General features: G+C 45.7%; 1 protein-coding gene across 1 annotated transcript in view; it reads right to left on the reverse strand.

Annotated features, from left to right (window-relative positions):
* Positions 1–10,211, reverse strand: part of LOC140404703 (histidine N-acetyltransferase-like) — a 37,714-nt gene extending 27,503 nt beyond the window's left edge. Inside the window, exons 1-2 of the mRNA XM_072493378.1 lie at positions 10,053–10,211; positions 8,447–8,540 (exon numbers count right to left, since the gene is read on the reverse strand). Of these exons, the coding sequence (XP_072349479.1) occupies positions 8,447–8,540; positions 10,053–10,081 (123 nt within the window). The 5' untranslated portion in view covers positions 10,082–10,211. The remainder of the gene's footprint in view (positions 1–8,446; positions 8,541–10,052) is intronic.
* Between the last annotated feature and the right edge of the window lie 9,935 nt (positions 10,212–20,146).

The following is a 20,146-nucleotide window of genomic DNA, read 5'->3' on the forward strand; positions in this document are numbered from 1 at the left end:
TTACATCATTGCCTGGGCCACTGGGTGGGGATTGAGTCAACAAACATTAACAGCAACAATTAGCAGAGGGTGACATTCACTGAGAAACACAATCCAAACAACTGCGCGGGGGCACAACTGGACAAGAAACGACACGGAAACCTATATAGAAACCTACATAGAAAACAGAAGTAGGAGGAGGCCATTCATCCCCTCCAGCCTGCTCCATCATTCATTATGATCATGGCTGATTATCAAGTTCAAGACCCTGATCTTGCCTTCCACCCATATCCCTTGATCCCTTTAGCCCCAAGAGCTATAACTAATTCCTTCTTGAAATTACACAACGTTTTGGCCTCAACTACTTCCTGTGGTAGCGAATTCCACAGATTCACCACTCCCTGGGTGAAGACATTTCTCCTCACCTCAGTCTTAAAAGGTTTATCCCTTATCCTCAAACTATAACCAGCAGTTCTAGACCCCATCCACCATTGGGAACATCCTTTCTGAATCGACCCTGTCTAATCCTGTTAGACTTTTACAAGTTTCTATGAGATCCCCTATCACTTTTCTAAATTCCAATGAATGTAATCCTAACCGACTTAATCTCTCCTCATGACAGTCCCGCCATCCCAGGAATCAGCTTGGTAAACCTTCGCTGTACTCCCTCCATAGCAAGAACATCCTTCCTCAGATAAGGACACTAAAATTGCACACAATATCCACTTGTGGTCCCATCAATGCCCTACAATTGCAGTAAAACATCCCTATTCCTATACTCAAATCCTCTCGCTATGAAGGCCAACATACCATTTGACATCTTTACTGCCTGCTGTACTTGCACTTACTTTCAGTGACTGATGCACGAGACCACAGAGGTGTCGCTGAGTGTCCACCTCTCTCAATTTACACCCATTCAAATATTTTTGCCTACTATTTTTGCTATCGAGTGGATAAACACACATTCATTCACATTATGCTGCATCTGCCATGCATATGCCCACTCAGTCAACCTATTCAAATCCTGATGAATCATCTCTGCATCCTCCTCACAGCTCACCCTCCCACTTAACTGTTTCATTTGCAAATTTGGAGATAATATATTTAATTCCTCAGTCTAAATTATAAATATATAATAGCACATGTCCCTGCGGTGCCCCACCAACACTGCCTGCCAATTGGAAAAAGACCCATTTTTTCCAACTTTTTGCTTCCAGCTTTGCAACCATCTCAAGACACGACCCGCAATTGCATGCGCTTTAACTTTACATAGTAACCTGCTACGTGAGACCTTGTCGAAAGCCTTCTGAAATCTAAATCAACCACATCCACCGGTTCTCCATGGTCAATTCACCTAGTTACATCTTCAAAGAATTCCAGTGGATTTGACAAATATGATTTTCCTTTCGGAATCCATGCTGACTTTGTCTGATTACACCAGTGCTTTCCAATTGCTGTTGTTTTGAATTGCGGGGTTATATTAGTTACCCTCCAATCTGTCGTAACCATTCAACGGTCCGGAGAATTTTGGAAAATGACCACTGATTTACTATTTCTAGGGCCACTTTCTTAAGTACTCTGGGATGAAGACTATCAGGCCATGGAGATTTATCCACCTTCAATCCCATTAATTTCCCCAAAACAATTTTTTTACTAGTACTAATTTTCTTTCAGCTCCTCACTGAAATTTGTGTTTCTCAGAAGCATTATTCATGTCTTCCCTTGTGAAAACAGAAGCAAAGTACGAATTTAGTTCCTCAGCCATTTCTTTGTTCCCCGTTATGAATTCCCCAGTTTCCAACTGTAAGGGGCCTACATTAGTTTTCATCAGTTTTTTTCTCTTTGCATACCTATAGAAACTTTCAGTCAGTTTTTATGTACTCTGCTAGCTTACATTCATATTGTATTTTCTCAATCTTAAACAATCCCTTGGTCCACATTTGCTGAATTTTAAACTGTTCCTAATCCTCAGGTCTATTGATTTTTCGTGTTAATTTGTATGATTCTTCTTTGAATCTAATACTATCTCTAAGACTATCTCTAATTTCCCTTGTAAGCCATGGTTTGGCCACGGTTCCCTTTTTACTCTTGCACCAAATAGGAATAAATAATTTTTGCAGTTCACATATTCGTTCTTTGATTGCCTGCCATTGCCTGTCCTCTGTCCTTCCTTTCAGTAATGTTTCCCAATCCATCATAGCCAACTCATGCCTCATACCTTCAGTTACCTGTATTGAGAGTCAGGCCCATGGTCTCAGAATCAACTACCTCATTGTCCACCTTGATAAAGACTTCTATCATATTATGGTCACTCATCCCCAAAGGTTCTCTCACAACTAGATTGCCAACTAATCCTTTCTCATTGCACAACATCCAGTCTAAAATGGCCTGTTTCCTTGTTGGTCCTGTCATGTGAGAGTACCTTTAAGGAACGGGTGCTCATCGAACAGCTGAAGTGGGTGTACCTTTAAGAAATCGGTGTTTATTAGATAGCTGCAGTGATGTCAGAGAGTGGGTGGAGCTAGGCTGTCTGTCTGCTTTTACTTTCGCTTTGGGCTCGCAGCTACAGGGTGTGTTTAGTTTCATTTTAGATTTGGAGAAGCTGCAGTCACAGCAAGATTTGTATGAATCTCTGCAAGTTCAAGAATGTTCATTTGGTGGTTTCAAAGTGCTAAGTGCTCTCAGTAGAAAAGTTAAACCTGATGTCTTTCTGTAAAAAGGGTTCTTTTTTGTCTTATGGATGTTGCAAGGAAAGATTAAGAGTTACTTATAGAGTACTATATTCACTGGGGGATTTATCGGTGTTGATAGTTGTTAAGATGTTTACTGTGGGTTTATAAAGTGTTAACCGGTTTCATAAATAAACATTGTTTTAATTTAAAAGTACTGTAGATCTCTATTGCATCACACCTGCAAAGTAGGCGCGTGTGCTCCCCATGACCACAATCTCTTAAAAGTTGTGGGTCAGGTGAACTCCATGATACACTTTAGGGTTCTCTAAACCCTGGCCCATAACAGTTCCTCAATGTATTAGTCCAGATAAGGTAAATGAGTTGATGGCGCAAATCATCGTCAATGACTATGATTTAGTGGCCAATACTGAAACATGGTTAAAGGATGGTCACGACTGGGAGTTATATATACAAGGGTATCAAACTATTCAGAAGGATAGAGTGGATGGTAAGGGAGGTGATGTAGCTCTGTTATTTAAGGATGACATCCGGGCAGTAGTAAGGGATGACATCGGTGCTATGGAGAATTAGGTTGAATCCATTTGGGTGGAAATCAGGAATAGTAAAGTGAAAAAGTCACTGATAGGAGTAGTCTATAGGCCACCAAATAGTAACATTATGGTGGAGTGGGCAATAAACAAACAAATAACTGATGCATGTAGAAATGGTACAGCAGTTATCATGGGGGATTTAAATCTACATGTCGATTGGTTTAACCAGGTCAGTCATGGCAGCCTTGAGAGGAGTTTATAGAATGTATCCGGGATAGTTTCTTAGAACAGTATGTAATGGAACCTACGAGGGAACAAGCGGTCCTAGATCCGGTCCTGTGTAATAAGACAGGATTGATTAATGATCTCATAGTTTGGGATCCTCTTGGAAGGAGTGATCACAATGTGGTGGAATTTAAAATACAGATGGAGGGTGAGAAGGTAAAATCAAACACTAGTGGTTTGTGCTTCAACAAAGGAGATTACAATTGGATGAGAGAAGAGCTGGCTACGGTAGACTGGGAGCAAAGACTTTATGGTGAAACAGTTGAGAAACAGTGGAGAACCTTCCAAGCGATTTTTCACAGTGCTGAACAAAAGTTTATACCAACAAAAAGGAACGACGGTAGAAAGAGGGAAAATCAACTGTGGATATCTAAGGAAATAAGAGAGAGTATCAAATTGAAGGAAAAAGCATACAAAATGACAAAGATTAATGGGAGACGAGAGGATTGGGAAATCAACAGAAAGCTACTAGTAAAAGCTATAAAGAGCAAGCTAGATTATGAGAGCAAACTTGCTCAGAATATAAAAACAGATAGTAAATGTTTCTAAAAATATATAAAACAAAAAAGAGTGGCTAAGGTAAATATTGGTCCTTTAGAGGATGAGAAGGGAGATTTAAGAATGGGAGATGAGGAAATGGCTGAGGAACTGAACAGGTTTTTTGGGTCAGTCTTCACAGTGGAAGGCACAAATAACATGCCAGTGATTGATGGAAAGGAGGCTATGACAGGTGAGAACCTTGAGACGATTGTTATCACTAAGGAGGTAGTGATGGGCAAGCTAATGAGGCTAAAGGTAGTCAAGTCTCTTGGTGGAATGCATCCCAGAGTACTAAAAGAGATGGTTAGGGAAATTGCAAATGCACTACTGATAATTTACCAAAATTTACTCGACTCTGGGGTGGTCCCGGCGGATTGGAAATTAGCAAACGTGACACCACTGTTTAAATAAGGAGGTAGGCAGAAAGCGGGTAATTACAGACCAGTTAGCTTAACTTCGGTAGTCGGGAAGATGCTGGAATCTATCATCAAGGAAGAAATAGCGAGGCATCTGGATGGAAATCATCCCATTGGACACACGCAGCATGGGTTCATAAAGGGCAGGTCGTGACTAACTAATTTAGTGGAATTTTTTGAGGACATTACCAGTGCGGTAGACAACGGGGAGCCAATGGATGTGGTATATCTGGATTTCCAGAAAGCCTTTGACAAGGTGCCACATAAAAGGTTGATGCATAAGATAAAGATGCATGGCGTTAAGGGTAGCATGGATAGAGGATTGATTAATTAATAGAAAGCAAATAGTGGGAATTAATGGGTGTTTCTCTGGTTGGCAATCAGTAGCTAGTGGTGTCCCTCAGGGTTCAATGTTGGGCCCACGATTATTCACAATTTACATAGATGATTTGGAGTTGGGCACCAAGTGCAATGTGTCCAAGTTTGCAGACGACACTAAGATGAGTGGTAAAGCAAAAAGTGCGGAGGATACTGGAAGTCTGCAGATGGATTTGGAGAGTTTAAGTGAATGGTCTAGGGTCTGGCAGATGGAATACAATGTTGACAAATGTGAGGTTATCCATTTTGGTAGGAATAACAGCAAAAGATATTATTTTAATGATAAAATATTAAAAATTGCTGCTGTGCAGAGGGACCTAGGTGCCTTAGTGCATGAGTCACAAAAAGTTGGTTTACAAGTGCAACAGGTGATGAAGAAGGCGAATGGAGTTTTGTCCTTCATTGCTAGAGGGATGGAGTTCAAGACTAGGAAGGTTATGCTGCAACTGTATAAGGTGTTAGTGAGGCCACACCTGGAGTATTGTGTTCAGTTTTAGTCTCCTTACCTGAGAAAGGACATACTGGCGCTGGACGGTGTGCAGAGGAGATTCACTAGGTTAATCCCAGAGTTGTGGGGGTTGGATTACAAGGAGAGGTTGAGTAGACTGGGACTGTACTCATTGGAATTTAGAAGGATGCGGGGGGAATCCTCTAGAAACATATAAAATTATGAAGGGAATAGATAGGATAGATGCGTGCTGTAGTCAATATATTCCTGCTTCTGTAGGAGAAAGATTCGACAACGCTCGTTGAGACAAAATAATAAGGCTTTATTTACAAAGAGACTGCATGCAGGAATGGCTGAAACTTGAGGTCAGAGAGCAATTAGTGAAACTGCTGATTCCTTCTCAAGTCCGCGCTTTTACAGAAAATCAGTTCAGTATTTATACATTATCACTATCAAGATTGCGTGACTACAGCTTAGTCAGGAATTCGATCGGAAGTAGAAACGGAAGCAATGCCTGCTGATCTTAGTGGGCTCTTTGTCGCATCACTCATACCATTATCTTGTCCTTGGAGGGAACATTGAGAGGTCGGAGGAGACTTATTTCTTCCTGACCTTATCTTGTCTTATTCCTACGGCCCTGAGTTATGACGAGTTAGTCTTATCAGGAGTTGCCGAGGTCCGGTATTTTGGAATGGCTTGACCTTCTCTGATCTTATTCATACTTCAAGTTATGCAGAGTCTACCTTATTAGTCTTACAGGGGTCTGAAATGGTTAGGGCAGCATTTCTTACATTGTATCAAATATTTTGACCAGTCTTCCCATTGACCAGTTTTCCCATCATGCCATTACTTTATTTGTACCATATCACAGCGGGGAGGTTGTTTCCATTGGTGGGTGAAAGCAAAACTAGGGGCATAGCCTCAAAATAAGGGGAAGTAGATTGAGGACTGAGATTAGGAGGAACTTCTTCACCCTAAGAGTTGTGAATCTGGAATTCCCTGCCCAGTGAAGCAGTTGAGGCTCCTTCATTAAATGTTTTCTAGATAAAGATAGATAGTTCTTTGAAGGATAAAGGAATAAAGGGTTATGGTGTTCGGGTGGGAAAGTGGAGCTGAGTCCACAAAAGATCAGCCATGATCTCATTGAATGGCAGAGCAGGCTTGAAGGGTCAGATGGCCTACTCCTGCTCCTAGTTCTTATATAAAACCATCTCTTGATACAATCCAGAAATTCTTCCTCTATTTCTGTGACTAATTTAACTCATCCAATCAATATGCAGATTAAACTCATCCATTAACACAGATGTTCCTTTATCACATGCATCTCTGATTTCCTGTCTAATGCAGTTAGACAGGTAATGTCCCAACATTACCGCTGCAGTTTGGTGGTTTGTATACCACCCCTACGAATGTTTTTTGCCCCTTGGTGTTTCGTAACTAGTCCCAGACAGATTCCACATGAGCTGTGCTAATATCTTCCCTGAATATTGTATCAATACCTTCTTTGATCAACAATGCAACACCACCACCTTTTCCTTTCTGTGTGTCCTTACTGAAAACTAGATAACCCTAAATGTTTAGTTCCCATCCTTGGCCACCTTGGAACCATGTCTCCGTATCACAACTATATCATACCCCTTTACATCTATTTGCACAACTAATTCATCCATTTTTTTGACTGCTCCACTCATTCAGGTACAAAACCTCAAGGCTAGTCCTTTCAATGTTCCTTGTCCCATCCCTACTATTTTTTTAGTATCATTATCTGACACGGGCCCTTGATTTCTCTGCCAATCACTTTGCTTATTCTCCTAGCTGACTTTTTCTCTTGTTCTTGCTTCTACCTGCTCTGAATACTTACTTAGGTTCCCGTCCCGCTACCAAATTAATCTCAACCCTCCCCAATTGCTTCAGCAATTACGCCCCCTACCCAAGGTCATCAAGGAAAACATAGAAGGATGCTTTAGGAGGAGGAGATTGGACAAAGAGGTAGGTTTTCAAAGATGTTCCTCAAGGGAGACGGAGGTAAGGGGAAAGTGTCTGGATGGTGGCAGCACAGTCACCAATTGTGGGGCAGAGGATGAGGAGACGGACAAGAGGCCTCAGGTTGCAGGAACAGAGATTTCCTGGAGGGATATCGGGCTGGAGGAGGTGACCTTTAGGAAGAGACACAACCAGGAAGAGACTGAATGGTTGGATCTGCCCATTCCACCAACTTTACTGTGTCACTTTGACGTTCTCCGCTATCTTCCTCACAGGTCACGACTCTTTCAAGTTTTGTATCATCCGCAAACCTTGAAATTGTGCCACGGTCGATGTCATTAATATAGATCAGGAAAAGCAAAGGTCCCTGTAGAAATTCACATCTGACCTTCTTCCAGCGGGAGTCAGGGGTGAGTTACTCTCCTCAGATGCCCAGCCTCTGGCCTGCTTTTATAGCCCTGGTATTTATATGGTTGGTGCTGATAAATGTTACGCAGATGTAAACCTCCAGGATATTGATAATTGGGGAATTCAGTGATGGTGTTGCCATTGAATGTAAAGGAAGAATAGCTCTGTTTTGTTGGAGTTGATCAAAACCTGAAACTTGTGCAGCATGGCTGTTAAAAGACAGAATAAACATCATTTCCCCACTGGCTCTCTACAGGACCCACTCAGCTAGTCCCCCTCCCACAACAGTTCCCTCTTAATGTTGCAAATCTTTTCCCTTCAGGTGTTTATCCAGTTCCCTTTTGGACACAACTATTGAATCTGCCTCCTCCACACGCTCAGGCTGTGCATTCCTAACGACACACTGAGTAAAAATGTTTTCCTCATGTCACCTCTGGTTCTTCTCCCAATCACCTCTGGTTTCTGATTCTTCCACCAATGGAAGAGTTTTTTCACCTCAACTACACCCAGGCCACTAATGGTTTTGAAACACCTCGATCAAATCTCCCCTCAAACTTCTCTTCTCCAACAACAATCCCATCTTCTCCAGTCTGTCCACGTGACTGAAGTCCCACATCCCCGTAAACATTCTCGTCAATCTTTACCCCACACTCTCTGAATCCTCTACGTCCCTCCCGAAGTTCGATGCTAGGATTTGGACACCATTTACATTTGGTTGATCACGTCTGGGTCACGAGGTGACAGTTGAGTTAAAAAGTGTCACGGAGAGCAGCTCACGCTACCCACCTGTATGGTCGTATAGCTCCTCACTCCGGGCCTCCCCATCGGTCGCCCGCCTGGTGCTCTCAGGTAACTGTGGATCGCAGAAGACCTCATCGCCCTGGATTCAGGTAGGTGTGGAGATGGGATGACAGAACACGAGAAGCCAAATTAAATGGAAAAATATTTCTCCAGTAAGGTTGGTTGAGTAACAAGTTTTTTCCAGGGCACCAGGAGAACGGATCGACTCTTTAAATATTGACCGAGGGACAGTTACATCCATCTGAGAGAGCGAACGGGACTCACGTTACCATCATACCCATCAAATATTTTCTGACAGTGCTGCACTCTCTCAGTGTAGCACAGGAGGATCAGAGCCTGGATTATATGCTCACGTTTCTGGAGAGGCCAGTCTGACTCAAGGGTGAGGTAAACATCCAGGCAGAATAACCTGAATTGCAAATATCTTTTATGCAAAACATGGGTTGCAACTATAGTGAAATGTGATTAAACTGGTTGTGAATGTAAAAACCTTCTCCTGGGTCCACAACTCTCTGTTTTTCACATTCTGTCTGCCACTTACCAGGTGTTAATTAATTTTAACCACCTGAGTGGTCGTTCCTGGGCAGCGGATCCCCCAGGTCAGGGGGGAGAGATTGTAGCTCCCTTTTAATGGTCATATTGACAGGATCAAAGAGCTGGTGGCCATTTTGGTGTCGACGGTGACTCCGGAACGAACCATGAATTAGCCGCCGAAGGTGAATTATTGAGCAGTTTGATTGTTGGATATAATTTTATTTTGGGCTGGCCTTTACAAAGCTTCCAAGTGATGAGAAATGTGTCAGGACAAGGGAGTTTAGAGATTTGCTGCCCTGTCCCTACCTAACCCTCCGCACCCCCCTTCTCCTGGGAGCAGCTGCTCTTTCACAGCAAATCATTTTAGTCGCGGAAAAAACAAACGCGTCTCACACCAATCGTACAAGAGTCAGTTACTGCGGACAAATACACACTCCTCTTCCCGGGAGTTTAATAGATAGATAGAGAGAGAGATAAATAGATAAAGGGATAGCAAAGAGATAGACAGAATGATGGACGGCCGTCATCATGGTGTCAAGTGCCAGATGGTGGTGAGGATACAAAGAAAACAAAAATTCATCGTTCACAACATAGTTATGGACAGTCATTAAAATTACAGTAAAGTTGAAAGTAAAAAATTATTGCACAGGTATGAACATTTCAGTACAAATAATTATACGTTGCAAAATTCAGGATTCCTTCATTTACACAGTAAAAATGAAAGGTCTACAACTCTTTATTTTCTATTTAATCCACAGATCATCTATTGTGAGGCTGAGTTCATTAAATATCTCAATCATTGACACACTAGGAGTTTATAAAGTTAGCAGAGGGACTGATTGAAACAGTTCAGGCAGAACAACTGGTTCAGGGGCTGTTTTATCACAGTGGGCTAAACAGCTGGCTTATAATACAGAACATAGCCAGCAGCTCGGGTTCAATTCCCGTATCAGCCCCCCCCCCCACCCCCGCCAACAGGTGCCAGAATGTGGCGACTAGGGGCTTTTCACAGTAACTTCACTGAAGCCTACTTGTGACAATAAGTGATTATTATTACCTGTTACAAATCGAGAGAGACAGACCCATATTCTGGAGTCCTGGTTCTGCCTGTGTTACGGATACTGACCAGAACAACCCAACTGGTGGAAGAGAGTCGGATGTTGGGATTTTCCCTCACACGGCGGGAATTCCTCCGTCAGAGTAGGAGACAGAATCGAGACGTGTCACAGCAGACCCTTCAACATGCAGGTGAACAGAAATTGCCTGCCTGTCTTCACATACCTGATGTCACTATCCTATTTGCAACTTTGTGGGTGACATTTGCATGTGGATAAGTGTGGGGAGGGATTGAACTAATTTGTCAGGTTGGTGGCATTCAGGCAGTGCCAGCTGTGGTTTGATTGGTCGCACGCTGACCTGAGTCACAAAGTTCCTGCTTCAAGTTTCACTCATTGGAAATATGAGGTAGTCGGTGATCAGAGTGTGGTAGTAAGATTGCCAATCTGCACTGGGATTGTGACGTTGAAACAGCAATCTTCCCCCCGAAGCCCCCATTGTGGGAACGTGCCTCGTGTGTACCTGAACGATCTCTCTATGAGACCCTCCCATTGCTCATTTACTCCCCATCTTAAACCTCATTCTTTTCTAACCTGTACGGTGGCACATTTGTTAGCACCGCTGCCCAACAACGCCAGGGACCCGGCTTCAAATCCGACCTCGGGTCACTGTGTGTGTGTGTGGAGTTTACACAATCTCCCCGTGTCTGCGCGGGTTTCCTTCGGGTGCTCCGGTTTCCTCCCACAGTCCAAAGATATGCAGGTTAGGTGAATGAAATGTGCTAAGTTGCCCCTAAGTATCCAGGGAGGTGCCGTTTATGTTATGGGGTTACAGGGATAGAAGGGAGTGGACATGGATAGAGTGTTCATTCGAAAGGTAGGTGCAGACCTGATGGACCAAATGCCCACGACCAGAACTGACGACGGCAGGACTGACCACCAACTAATCCGCTCTTCCACCTCCATCACCGTGGCCCCAAAACACAGGCAAAAGAAACTCTGCCGCAGAAGATTCAATGTTGCTGGACTCAAGGACCCCAAGAAGAAAGAGTTCCTCAGCCGCCGCCTCACAGCTAACCTGGCGACAACCAACGACCCAGAGCCGCAGAGCATCCACAGCGTCTGGGTCGCATTAAAATCCACCATAGTCAGCACCTGCAAGGAGATGCTCGGGTTCTTGATCAGGAAAAAACAAAATTGTTTCAACGGGAAAGATCAGGAGATACAAAATCTCCTTGACCACAAGGCGTTCCTGAACTGGCAGCTCCACCAAAGTTCAAGTGAGAAGAAACAGCCTACTGGCAACTGAAGGCCGAGGTGCAACAAAGAACCTGCAACCTAAAGATCAGATGGTGAGTAGAAAGAGCACAGGAGACTCAGCAACTCACCAACAGTCACAATGTGCGCAGTTTCTTCAGCACCATCAAAACCATCTACGTTGCGAGTACCCAGGGGCTCACCCCACTGAGAGCCAAAAACGTAGATGCACTCATTAAAGACAGAGAGGCAGTCAACGCTGACTGGAAAGAGCACTTTGATGACCTCAATCAAGACACAGCCTTTGACACATCCCACCCTGTCACCCTGAAGCTCCCTGCAGCTAACCTACCAGGCAAGTGGGAAACAGGTAAACCTACGATGCCTGCAGGCCAGGCGCAGACAACAGGGCTGGTTTAGCACAGGGCTAAATCGCTGGCTTTGAAAGCAGACCAAGGCAGGCCAGCAGCACGGTTCAATTCCAGTACCAGCCTCCCCAAACAGGCGCCAGAATGTGGCGACTAGGGGCTTTTCACAGTAACTTCATTTGAAGCCGACTTGTGACAATAAGCGATTTTCATTTCAATTTCATTTCATTCAGAGACCGAGTTACAAACCATCGTTGACACATTCACCGAGGCATATGAGAGTGGGCCTCAGACTAAACAAAGATTCTCTGCCAGGCTGCTCCTGCCGCACAAAACTGCAACCCCCCCATCAAGATCCACGGTGAGCCCTTGGACAATGTGGATCATTTCCCATACCGGGTTTCGGTGCGAGCAGACATTGACGCCGAAATCCAACATTGACTCCAATGCGTCAGTGCAGTCTTCAGCTGCCTGAGGGACAGTATTCGAAGATCGAGACCTCAAACCCAACAGCAAGCCCATGGTCTGCAGAGCAGCCGTGGTCCCCTCCCTCCTGCGTGCATCGGAAACATGGGCAGCAGACACCTCAAGTCCTTGGAGAAATATCACCAACGCTGTATCAGCAAAATCCTGCAGTTCCACTGGCGTACCCACGTCAGCGTCCTCTCCCAGGTCAACATCCCAGGTATCGGGGCACGCTCGACCAGCTGGGACAGGCGGGCCACATTGCCCGCGTGCCCGACGCAAGACTCCCGAAGCAAGTGCCCGACCCCGAGCTTCGCCGAGCATACCCCCCACCCGAAGCACCCGCTGCACAAAGAGGGTTTCTTTTCCACATGGGGGCCGCGGCTCATTTTGCCAATCATTTCTGATAGTTTGGCGAGGGGACGTTTCCAAGTGGTCCCTCCATCACCCTTCATTTAGCTGATCCAGACGGCGTTTGAGGGCAGTGTGGATATGGGGGAAGACTCTGCTGCGCCCAGCGAGTGAGGAGACGGTTGGGGGGCAGCAACTGAACCTCAAGAGGGGGGAAAAAACCGTCAACGGCAAAGAGAAAGCGCGCGAGAAGCGGGCGGGGGCGGGGGGGGAAGGGCCTCTGTGATTGGCGGATCGGCGACGCGCGAGCTTTCAAACGCCAACGGCTGGAGCGTGAGCGGGAGGGCGCGGGAAGGAAAGGGTGCGATTGGCAGATCGGTGAGCGCTGGGATTGGCGGAGCGCCGAGCGCTGTGATTGGCTGATCGGCGAACGCTGTGATTGGCGGATCGGCGAGCGGACGCTATGATTGGCGGATCGGCGAGCGCTGTGGGCGTGCTCGGTTTCAAAGGCCAACGCTGAAAGCGCGAGCGGGAGGGAGCGCGGCGCTGTGATTGGCTGATCGGCGAGCGGCAGTTGGCCAGGTGGGGTGGAAAGCCCGGATTATCGCCTGTGTCCCGCATGAGAAGGTCCAACCAGCTCCGCCTGTCGTCGAGGGGGCCAATTCTTCAGTCAGTGAAGCGGGACCTGGAGCCCTCTGCCAGGTCCGGAGCCCAGTTCACCGATCGACAACTGACCGTCCCCGTGCGGGCCCGCAGCGGGCAGCGCTCAACGTCAAGGCTGAGGCATGGACACGGGGTGGGAAGGCTGTGCCAGACCAGCCCAGCCCAGCCGTGTAGCCCCCTCCATGGGTGGCACGGTCAAGGCCTGAGGGTGTCCATGCTCATGGATTCTGGAAGGGGGGCCTCGAATGCAGGAAGGCCTGAAAAGGGGGACCCCATAGCCGGGTTTAATCACTTTGGGGGTGAGGGGGAGGATGTGGGGTAGTGTGTGACGAGGTGACATTGCCCATGGGTGTGGGGGGGCCCCTCAATCCCACGTAGAGATCAGGGCACCCTTTCATAATGGTGGCCCGATCTCTGAAGAGCTGGACTGTCCAATAAGTTCAGCTCCTCGGTGATGAAAATAATGGGCTAGCCCAGTGAGAAACTGCCCAGGGCCCATAACAGTTGTTCAGGAGCATTGGGGAACTTGCTGACCAGACAGAAAACTCCCAGCAAAACCTGCCACAAGTGACACTTAGAAACGTTTCCGTTAGATCACACCCAAAGTTTCAGTGAGATTGGTTAGCATGCAACGGGTGCAATCTAACCAAATGGGAATTAGAGTCCCATAGCACGTGGGCGAATAGCCAGGTGTTACCCAGTACTCGGAGTGCCGAGAAACACCACGCTATTGAGTGTCCATTTGGGTAAATTGGGGGCCTCAACAGGAAATGCATGGCTGAGGCCGCACTTAGTTTTGTTTCCTGCTCTCTGGAACTCTTCCGTGCACGATGAGATTGGGATGCCATTAACGAAGAGGACTGTAGAAATAGGTTCCAATTAGGAAAAGGACAACTGGGAGCAGACTTTAAAAGTTTGGCTCAGGAGAAGCCCGGGTAATATCAAAGAGTGCTCCGAAGAATCCCTGAAGATCAGAGAAGGCATTGTGAATGGTTGGAGACTCCATGCTGCAGTTGGTTGTGCCAATAGTAAACCTTTTGAGCAATATTCACGGGTCAAAACTAATTAAATTGTGCTTGTGCATTTGTGTTTCAGTCAGACATCCAGGGGAAAGTAATACAGAAACTGAGATGAAATTAAAATCGCTTATTGACACAAGTAGGCTTCAATAAAGTTACTGTGAAAAGCCCCATGTCGCCACATTCCGGCACCTGTTCGGGGAGGCTGGTATGGGAATTGAACCATGCTGCTGGCCTGCCTTGGTCTGCTTTAAAAGCCAGCTATATAGCCCAGTGTGCTAAACCAGCCCCTGATTGAAGCTCTGAAGAGATTGAAACTGAAGTCGACCTTTGTGGAATCTATCCAAATGCAATGATTTTTGGAGAGCGATTAGGAACCCTCGTGAGTGAGACAACGTTTCAGTGAGGTTGCTTGGCTCTCTGTTGGTGAATTCATAGAATATCTGCAATGTAGAAGGAGGCCATTCGGCCCGTCAAGTGTCCACCGACCCTCCGAAAAGAACACTCTACCCACGTCCACTGCACCATCCACCCTATCCCCATAACCTAACCTGCACATCGCTGGACACTTAAGGGGCAATTTAGCATAGCTGGTCCACCTAACCTGCACATCTTTGGGCTGTGGGAGGAAACCGGAGCACCTGGAGGAAACCAACATAGACATCGGGAGAACCTGCAAACTGCACACAGATAATCAACCAAAGCCAGAATCAAACCCGGGTCCTTGGCACTGAGGCAGCAGTGCTAACTGCCACTATGCTGCCTGGGTGAATTGGTGAGAAATCTTTGGAAACTATTTGGATCCAATATGTGTTCAGATATAGAACACAGGGGGTGAGGAAAACCCTCTGTGATGGAGAGCTTTGTGAACCATAGGCCCAAACACGCTTGTTCCTCTCGAACTTGCTCCACATTTCCCTTTTTCCCACTGTGCCAGGTGGCACTCCCAATGTGCCACATTGCCAGATGCACTTTGGCAAAGGAGGCAACATAGAAATTTCCTGAATGAATGCCACAAATCTCATAATCACTCCTTGATATCACAAGAGTTTATCAGAGACCCGTTTTGGGGACCCAGATCACAGGGCGGAAAGCACAGAAGGCCGCCTCCACTCCTGATGTATCATCTGGGGATCCACCTATACGGACTCCTAAGGCCAGAAAGTTAGACACCAGTTAAGATGGCATGGGTGCAGGGCACAGTTTAGTTATATGTGTATGCATTTGTACTTGTCCGGGATCTCTCAGGGTCACAGTCTGAGGATTCAGGGTAAACCATTTCAGACAGAGATGAGATATTTCTTCACCCAAAGACTGGTGAGCCTGTGGAATTCATGACCACGGGAAGTAGTTGATGCTAAAACATTGAATATATTCAAGAGAGGGCTAGATATAGAACTTGGGGAGAATGGGATCAAAGGCTATGGGGAGAAAGCAGGATTAGGCTATTGAGTTGGATGATCAGCCATGATTGATGAATGGCGGAGAGGACTCAAAGGGCCAAAAGGCCTCCTCCTATCTTCCATGTATCTATATATGTATTTATTTGTGCACATTGAACATCTGTTCACAGAGTTGCAACCTCCCCCGGTGCTCTGTCAGATGGGTGTGAGGGGTGGACTGGTCTGGGCTGGCCAAAGAGGAGGTGGGGGGGGGGGGGGGAAGTTGAAATGGGCAGATGTTGCGAGTGGACTGGCCTCCCCACCCTCCCCCTGACCGTCCCCACCACCGCCACCCCAGGGAATCGATGGGACCGTGTGATGGAGTGGCCAGTTCGCATGCAGGGATCACCCAGGTGGACGGTGGAAAGTGCTACCGCAGACAGGAGTCAGACATTGTCAAACGATGCAGGGCACCACAGCTCATCATCATCCATCTCATGGACCAGACCCACTGATACTGCCAACCCAGGGACAACACCCTGTAGTACGACAGGTATGTATCATGGAGGGGGTTGCGGGTGGGGTGGTGGCCATGAAGTTACTGTGAAAAGCCACTAGTCGCCACATTGCAGCGCCTGTTCGGGTACACGGAGAATTCAGAATGTCCAAATCATTCAAATTTTTCAAAGGAAGGCGAATGTCACAAATATGTGCATATTGCAAAGCACATAAAGGGTTAATGTAATGTTACTATTCTAGTCACTAGATGGTGCTACAGACCAAGCATGTAAATGTCACATGCCTCCTTGACTTTGGGAGATAGATGGAGATAGCAAGACAGAGTAGTTGTGAGATAGTTGAACTAATCGTGAAACTAAATGAAATGTTGCCCTGTTTTTCTCTGTTTTCATTTTAAAAGCTGTTCCAGTGGAAAAAGTACATTGGGTGTGGCAAACTGCCTTGGTAAGTTTAAAGATAGAGTTGCTTCCCGGAAGGAGTTTGAATCTGCTGGTTAGAACTAGATCAAAATTTCAGGAAAAGGACCAGTCCCATTCAAGTGAGAATACAGTATGATAGGCCACACCCTTGAAAGGGGTTTTGGTTTATTGGATTTTGTTATTGAATTGGAACAGTACTGTAATCTTTACTGAACTAATTGCTTAGAAAGGGCAGCACGGTGGCGCAGTAGTTCGCACTGCTGCCTCATGGCGCCGAGGTCCCAGGTTTGATCCCGGCTCTGGGTCCCTGTCTTTGTGGAGTTTGCACATTCTCCCCGTGTTTGCATGGGTTTCGCCCATACAGCCCAAAGATGTGCAGGGTAGGTGGATTGGCCACGCTAAATTGCTACTTAATTGGAAAAAATTAATTTGGTACTCTAAAATTTAAAAAATAACTAATTCCTTTGTGATATTTTTGAATCTAATTCAGTGTAGTGTAATAAATTAGCTTTGATTTGATTATTAAACACAGCTTGCTGTTCTTTGTTCGCACTACAACCTTCACTATCCTGAAAGAACTGAAACAAAAAACAGAACAAAAGGGTTTGACCTGATCATGACCTGAAGTCAGGGCAATAAAGGTGGAAATGAGAGAGTGATTGAGCAGACTGGTAGCTGCAGAATCATTACAGTGAAAGGATGGGCATGGGCAAGTGGATCGGGAGTTTGAAAGTGACAATGTAACTGATATATGGGAGAGATCGCTCCAGCATGGATATAGACTCAAGCGATGTCGAAATGGAGAAGGAAGATTCAAACTGGTGAGTGATACAAGGAGGTGGTCAGAATTGACTTTGTTTGTGATGGAGGTGAAGGGAATCGAGAGGCCGTGAATGGAAAGGTCAAGGGGTGAGCCGTGAATACGGATAAGGGATATCTATGGAAGCAGAGGGTTTGGGAGTGACAGCAATGAATGAAATCCGAGGGTCAGGTACGTTGAGATGTAGTATGATATCACCGAGGGTGGGGAGTTGCTCAGTGCAGAGGCTGAGGGAGAAATGGAGTGAGGGTATCTCAGGGTGAGGTTTGGGTTGAGGATGATAGAGGATGTGGGTTTTAAAAAAGAGGTGATAGGAGTGGAACAAAGTGAAACAGTGATAGGAGGAGGAGGTGCCAGAGGAGATGGGGCAGAGAGCAAGTTCTGATTTTGTGTTAACACTGTGTAGCCAGCAGTTTGTAGGGACCCTGATGTAACTTACCCCTCTGGCATGTTCCTCCCTGACTCGTGGACGATGCATTAATCGTGTCCCTGGTGCTCATGAAAGTATGGAGTACAAAACATGTCAGTGCCCTGGATGCAGGAGGGAGCTCGGATGTGAGATCATCGAAGGGCAGAGAGAGGAGACAAGTCAATTGCATCTCAGTGTGTTAATCCAGAAACACAATGTCAGTTTTTACATGAACGCTAATATCCCTCAGCTCAACTTCCCCGCCCCCCCCCCCGCCCGAGCACCAAGCTGGCAGTATCAAGCTGGCAGCCTGGTCTTGTACCCGTTTGGCACCAATTCTACTGTTAATCTGTGGTGTTTATTGTAAACAGAATAATGGGGAGGGAAAAACCTCCAAAAAATACACTCAAAGGAAATGACTGAAACTCCACTTCACAAATTGTCCATCAGTAATGAATCATTTATTAATCAGGCAAACAGCAATTTACATCAGTTGGTGTTGAACCTCAAGGGAAAGATTCCCAAACCTCATAACTCTTAAAATCAAATAATCCCCCAGAAACAGGAACAAAATACCTTGCTCCAGAAAAGGGATTCTCAAACGATGTAAGAATCCAGGTACTGGGCGTGTATCCGTCTCTTTAAGTGTTCACATTTACAACAGAGTTAAAGGCGGGTTAGACAAGAGACAGAGAGAGAGAGGCAGAGACAAGGACAGAGTGATGTCCGATCCACGTGCACTGGGTTAATGATAGATGCTCTGTTTCAATCTGTGGCTCGGATACAAAGGATCAGGAAGATCACTGCTTTGATCCACATCTTGGTTTCTGAATGGACCTCAGGCAGAGTGAGAGTGGCGGCAAGATTTCTATTTTGAGAAAAGAGAGTGAGGAACAAAGCCCTTCGTGAAGGATCGCGGCAAGATTGGAAAGAGTAAAGGAGGAGATTTAAATTCAATGAAACAATCTGGGATTGAAAGTGAGTCTCGGTCATGGTGATGGTGGAACTATCACCGATTGGCATAAAAACCCATCTGGTTCACTAATACCCCTGGGTCAAGGAAATCCGCCATGCTGACCCGGGTCTGACCTCCATGTCAGTGCAGGAGTGTCTCTGAGTGGTTAACTGCTCTCTAAAGTGGCCAAGCAAGGCAGACACATAGTGTACAAAACAGCCACAGAGATAGTATCCGCGATAGTTTCCTAGAAAAGTATGTAATGGAACCTACGAGGGAACAGATCTGGTCCTGTGTAATGAGACAGGATTGACTAGAGATCTCATATTTAGGGATCCTCTCAGAAGGAGTGATCACAATATGGTGGAGTTTAAAATACAGATAGAGGGTGAGAAGGTAAAATCAAACACTCATGTTTTGTGCTTAAACAAAGGAGATTACAATGGGATGAGAGAAGAGCTAGCTAAGGTAGACTGGGAGCAAAGACTTTATGGTGAAACAGTGGAGAACCTTCCAAGCGATTTTTCACAGTGCTCAACAAAGGTTTATACCACAAAAAGGAAGGACGGTAGAAAGAGGGAAAATCAACTGTGGTTATCCAAGGAAATAAGGGAGAGTATCAAATTGAAGGAAAAAGCATACCAAGTGGCAAAGATGAGTGGGAGACTAGAGGACTGGGAAATCTTTAGGGGGCAACAGAAACCTACTAAAAAAGCTATAAAGAAGAGTAAGATAGATTATAAGAGTAAACTTGCTCAGAATATAAAAACAGATAGTAAAAGTTTCTACAAATATCTAAAACAAAGAAGAGTGGCTAAGGTAAATATTGATCCTTTATTGGATGAGAAGGGAGATTTAATAATGGGAGATGAGGAAATGAACAGGTTTTTTGGGTCTTCACAGTGGAAGACACAAATAACATGCCAGTGACTGATGGAAATGAGGCTATGACAGGTGAGGACCTTGAGATGATTGTTGTCACTAAGGAGCTAGTGATTGGCAAGCTAATGGGGCTAACGGTAGACAAGTCTCCTGGCCCTGATGGAATGCATCCCAGAGTGCTAAAAGAGATGGGTAGGGAAATTGCAAATGCGTTAGTGATAATTTACCAAAATTCACTGGACTCTGGGGTGGTCCCAATGGATTGGAAATTAGCAAACGTGACACCACTGTTTACAAAAGGAGGTAGGCAGAAAGGGGGTAATTATAGGCCAGTGAGCTTAACTTCAGTAGTAGGGAAGATGCTGGAATCTATCATTAAGGAAGAAATAGCGAGGCATCTGGATGGAAATTGTCCCATTGGGCTGACGCAGCATGGGTTCATAAAGGGCAGGATGTGCCTAACTAATTTAGTGGAATTTGAGGTCTTTACCAGTGCGGTAGATAACGGGGAGCCAATGGATGTGGTGTCACACAAAAGGTTGCTGCATAAGATAAAGATGCATGGCATTAAGGGTAAAGTAGTAGCT

The sequence above is a fragment of the Scyliorhinus torazame genome, chromosome 31 (genome assembly GCF_047496885.1).
Source record: "Scyliorhinus torazame isolate Kashiwa2021f chromosome 31, sScyTor2.1, whole genome shotgun sequence".
NCBI lineage: Eukaryota > Metazoa > Chordata > Chondrichthyes > Carcharhiniformes > Scyliorhinidae > Scyliorhinus > Scyliorhinus torazame.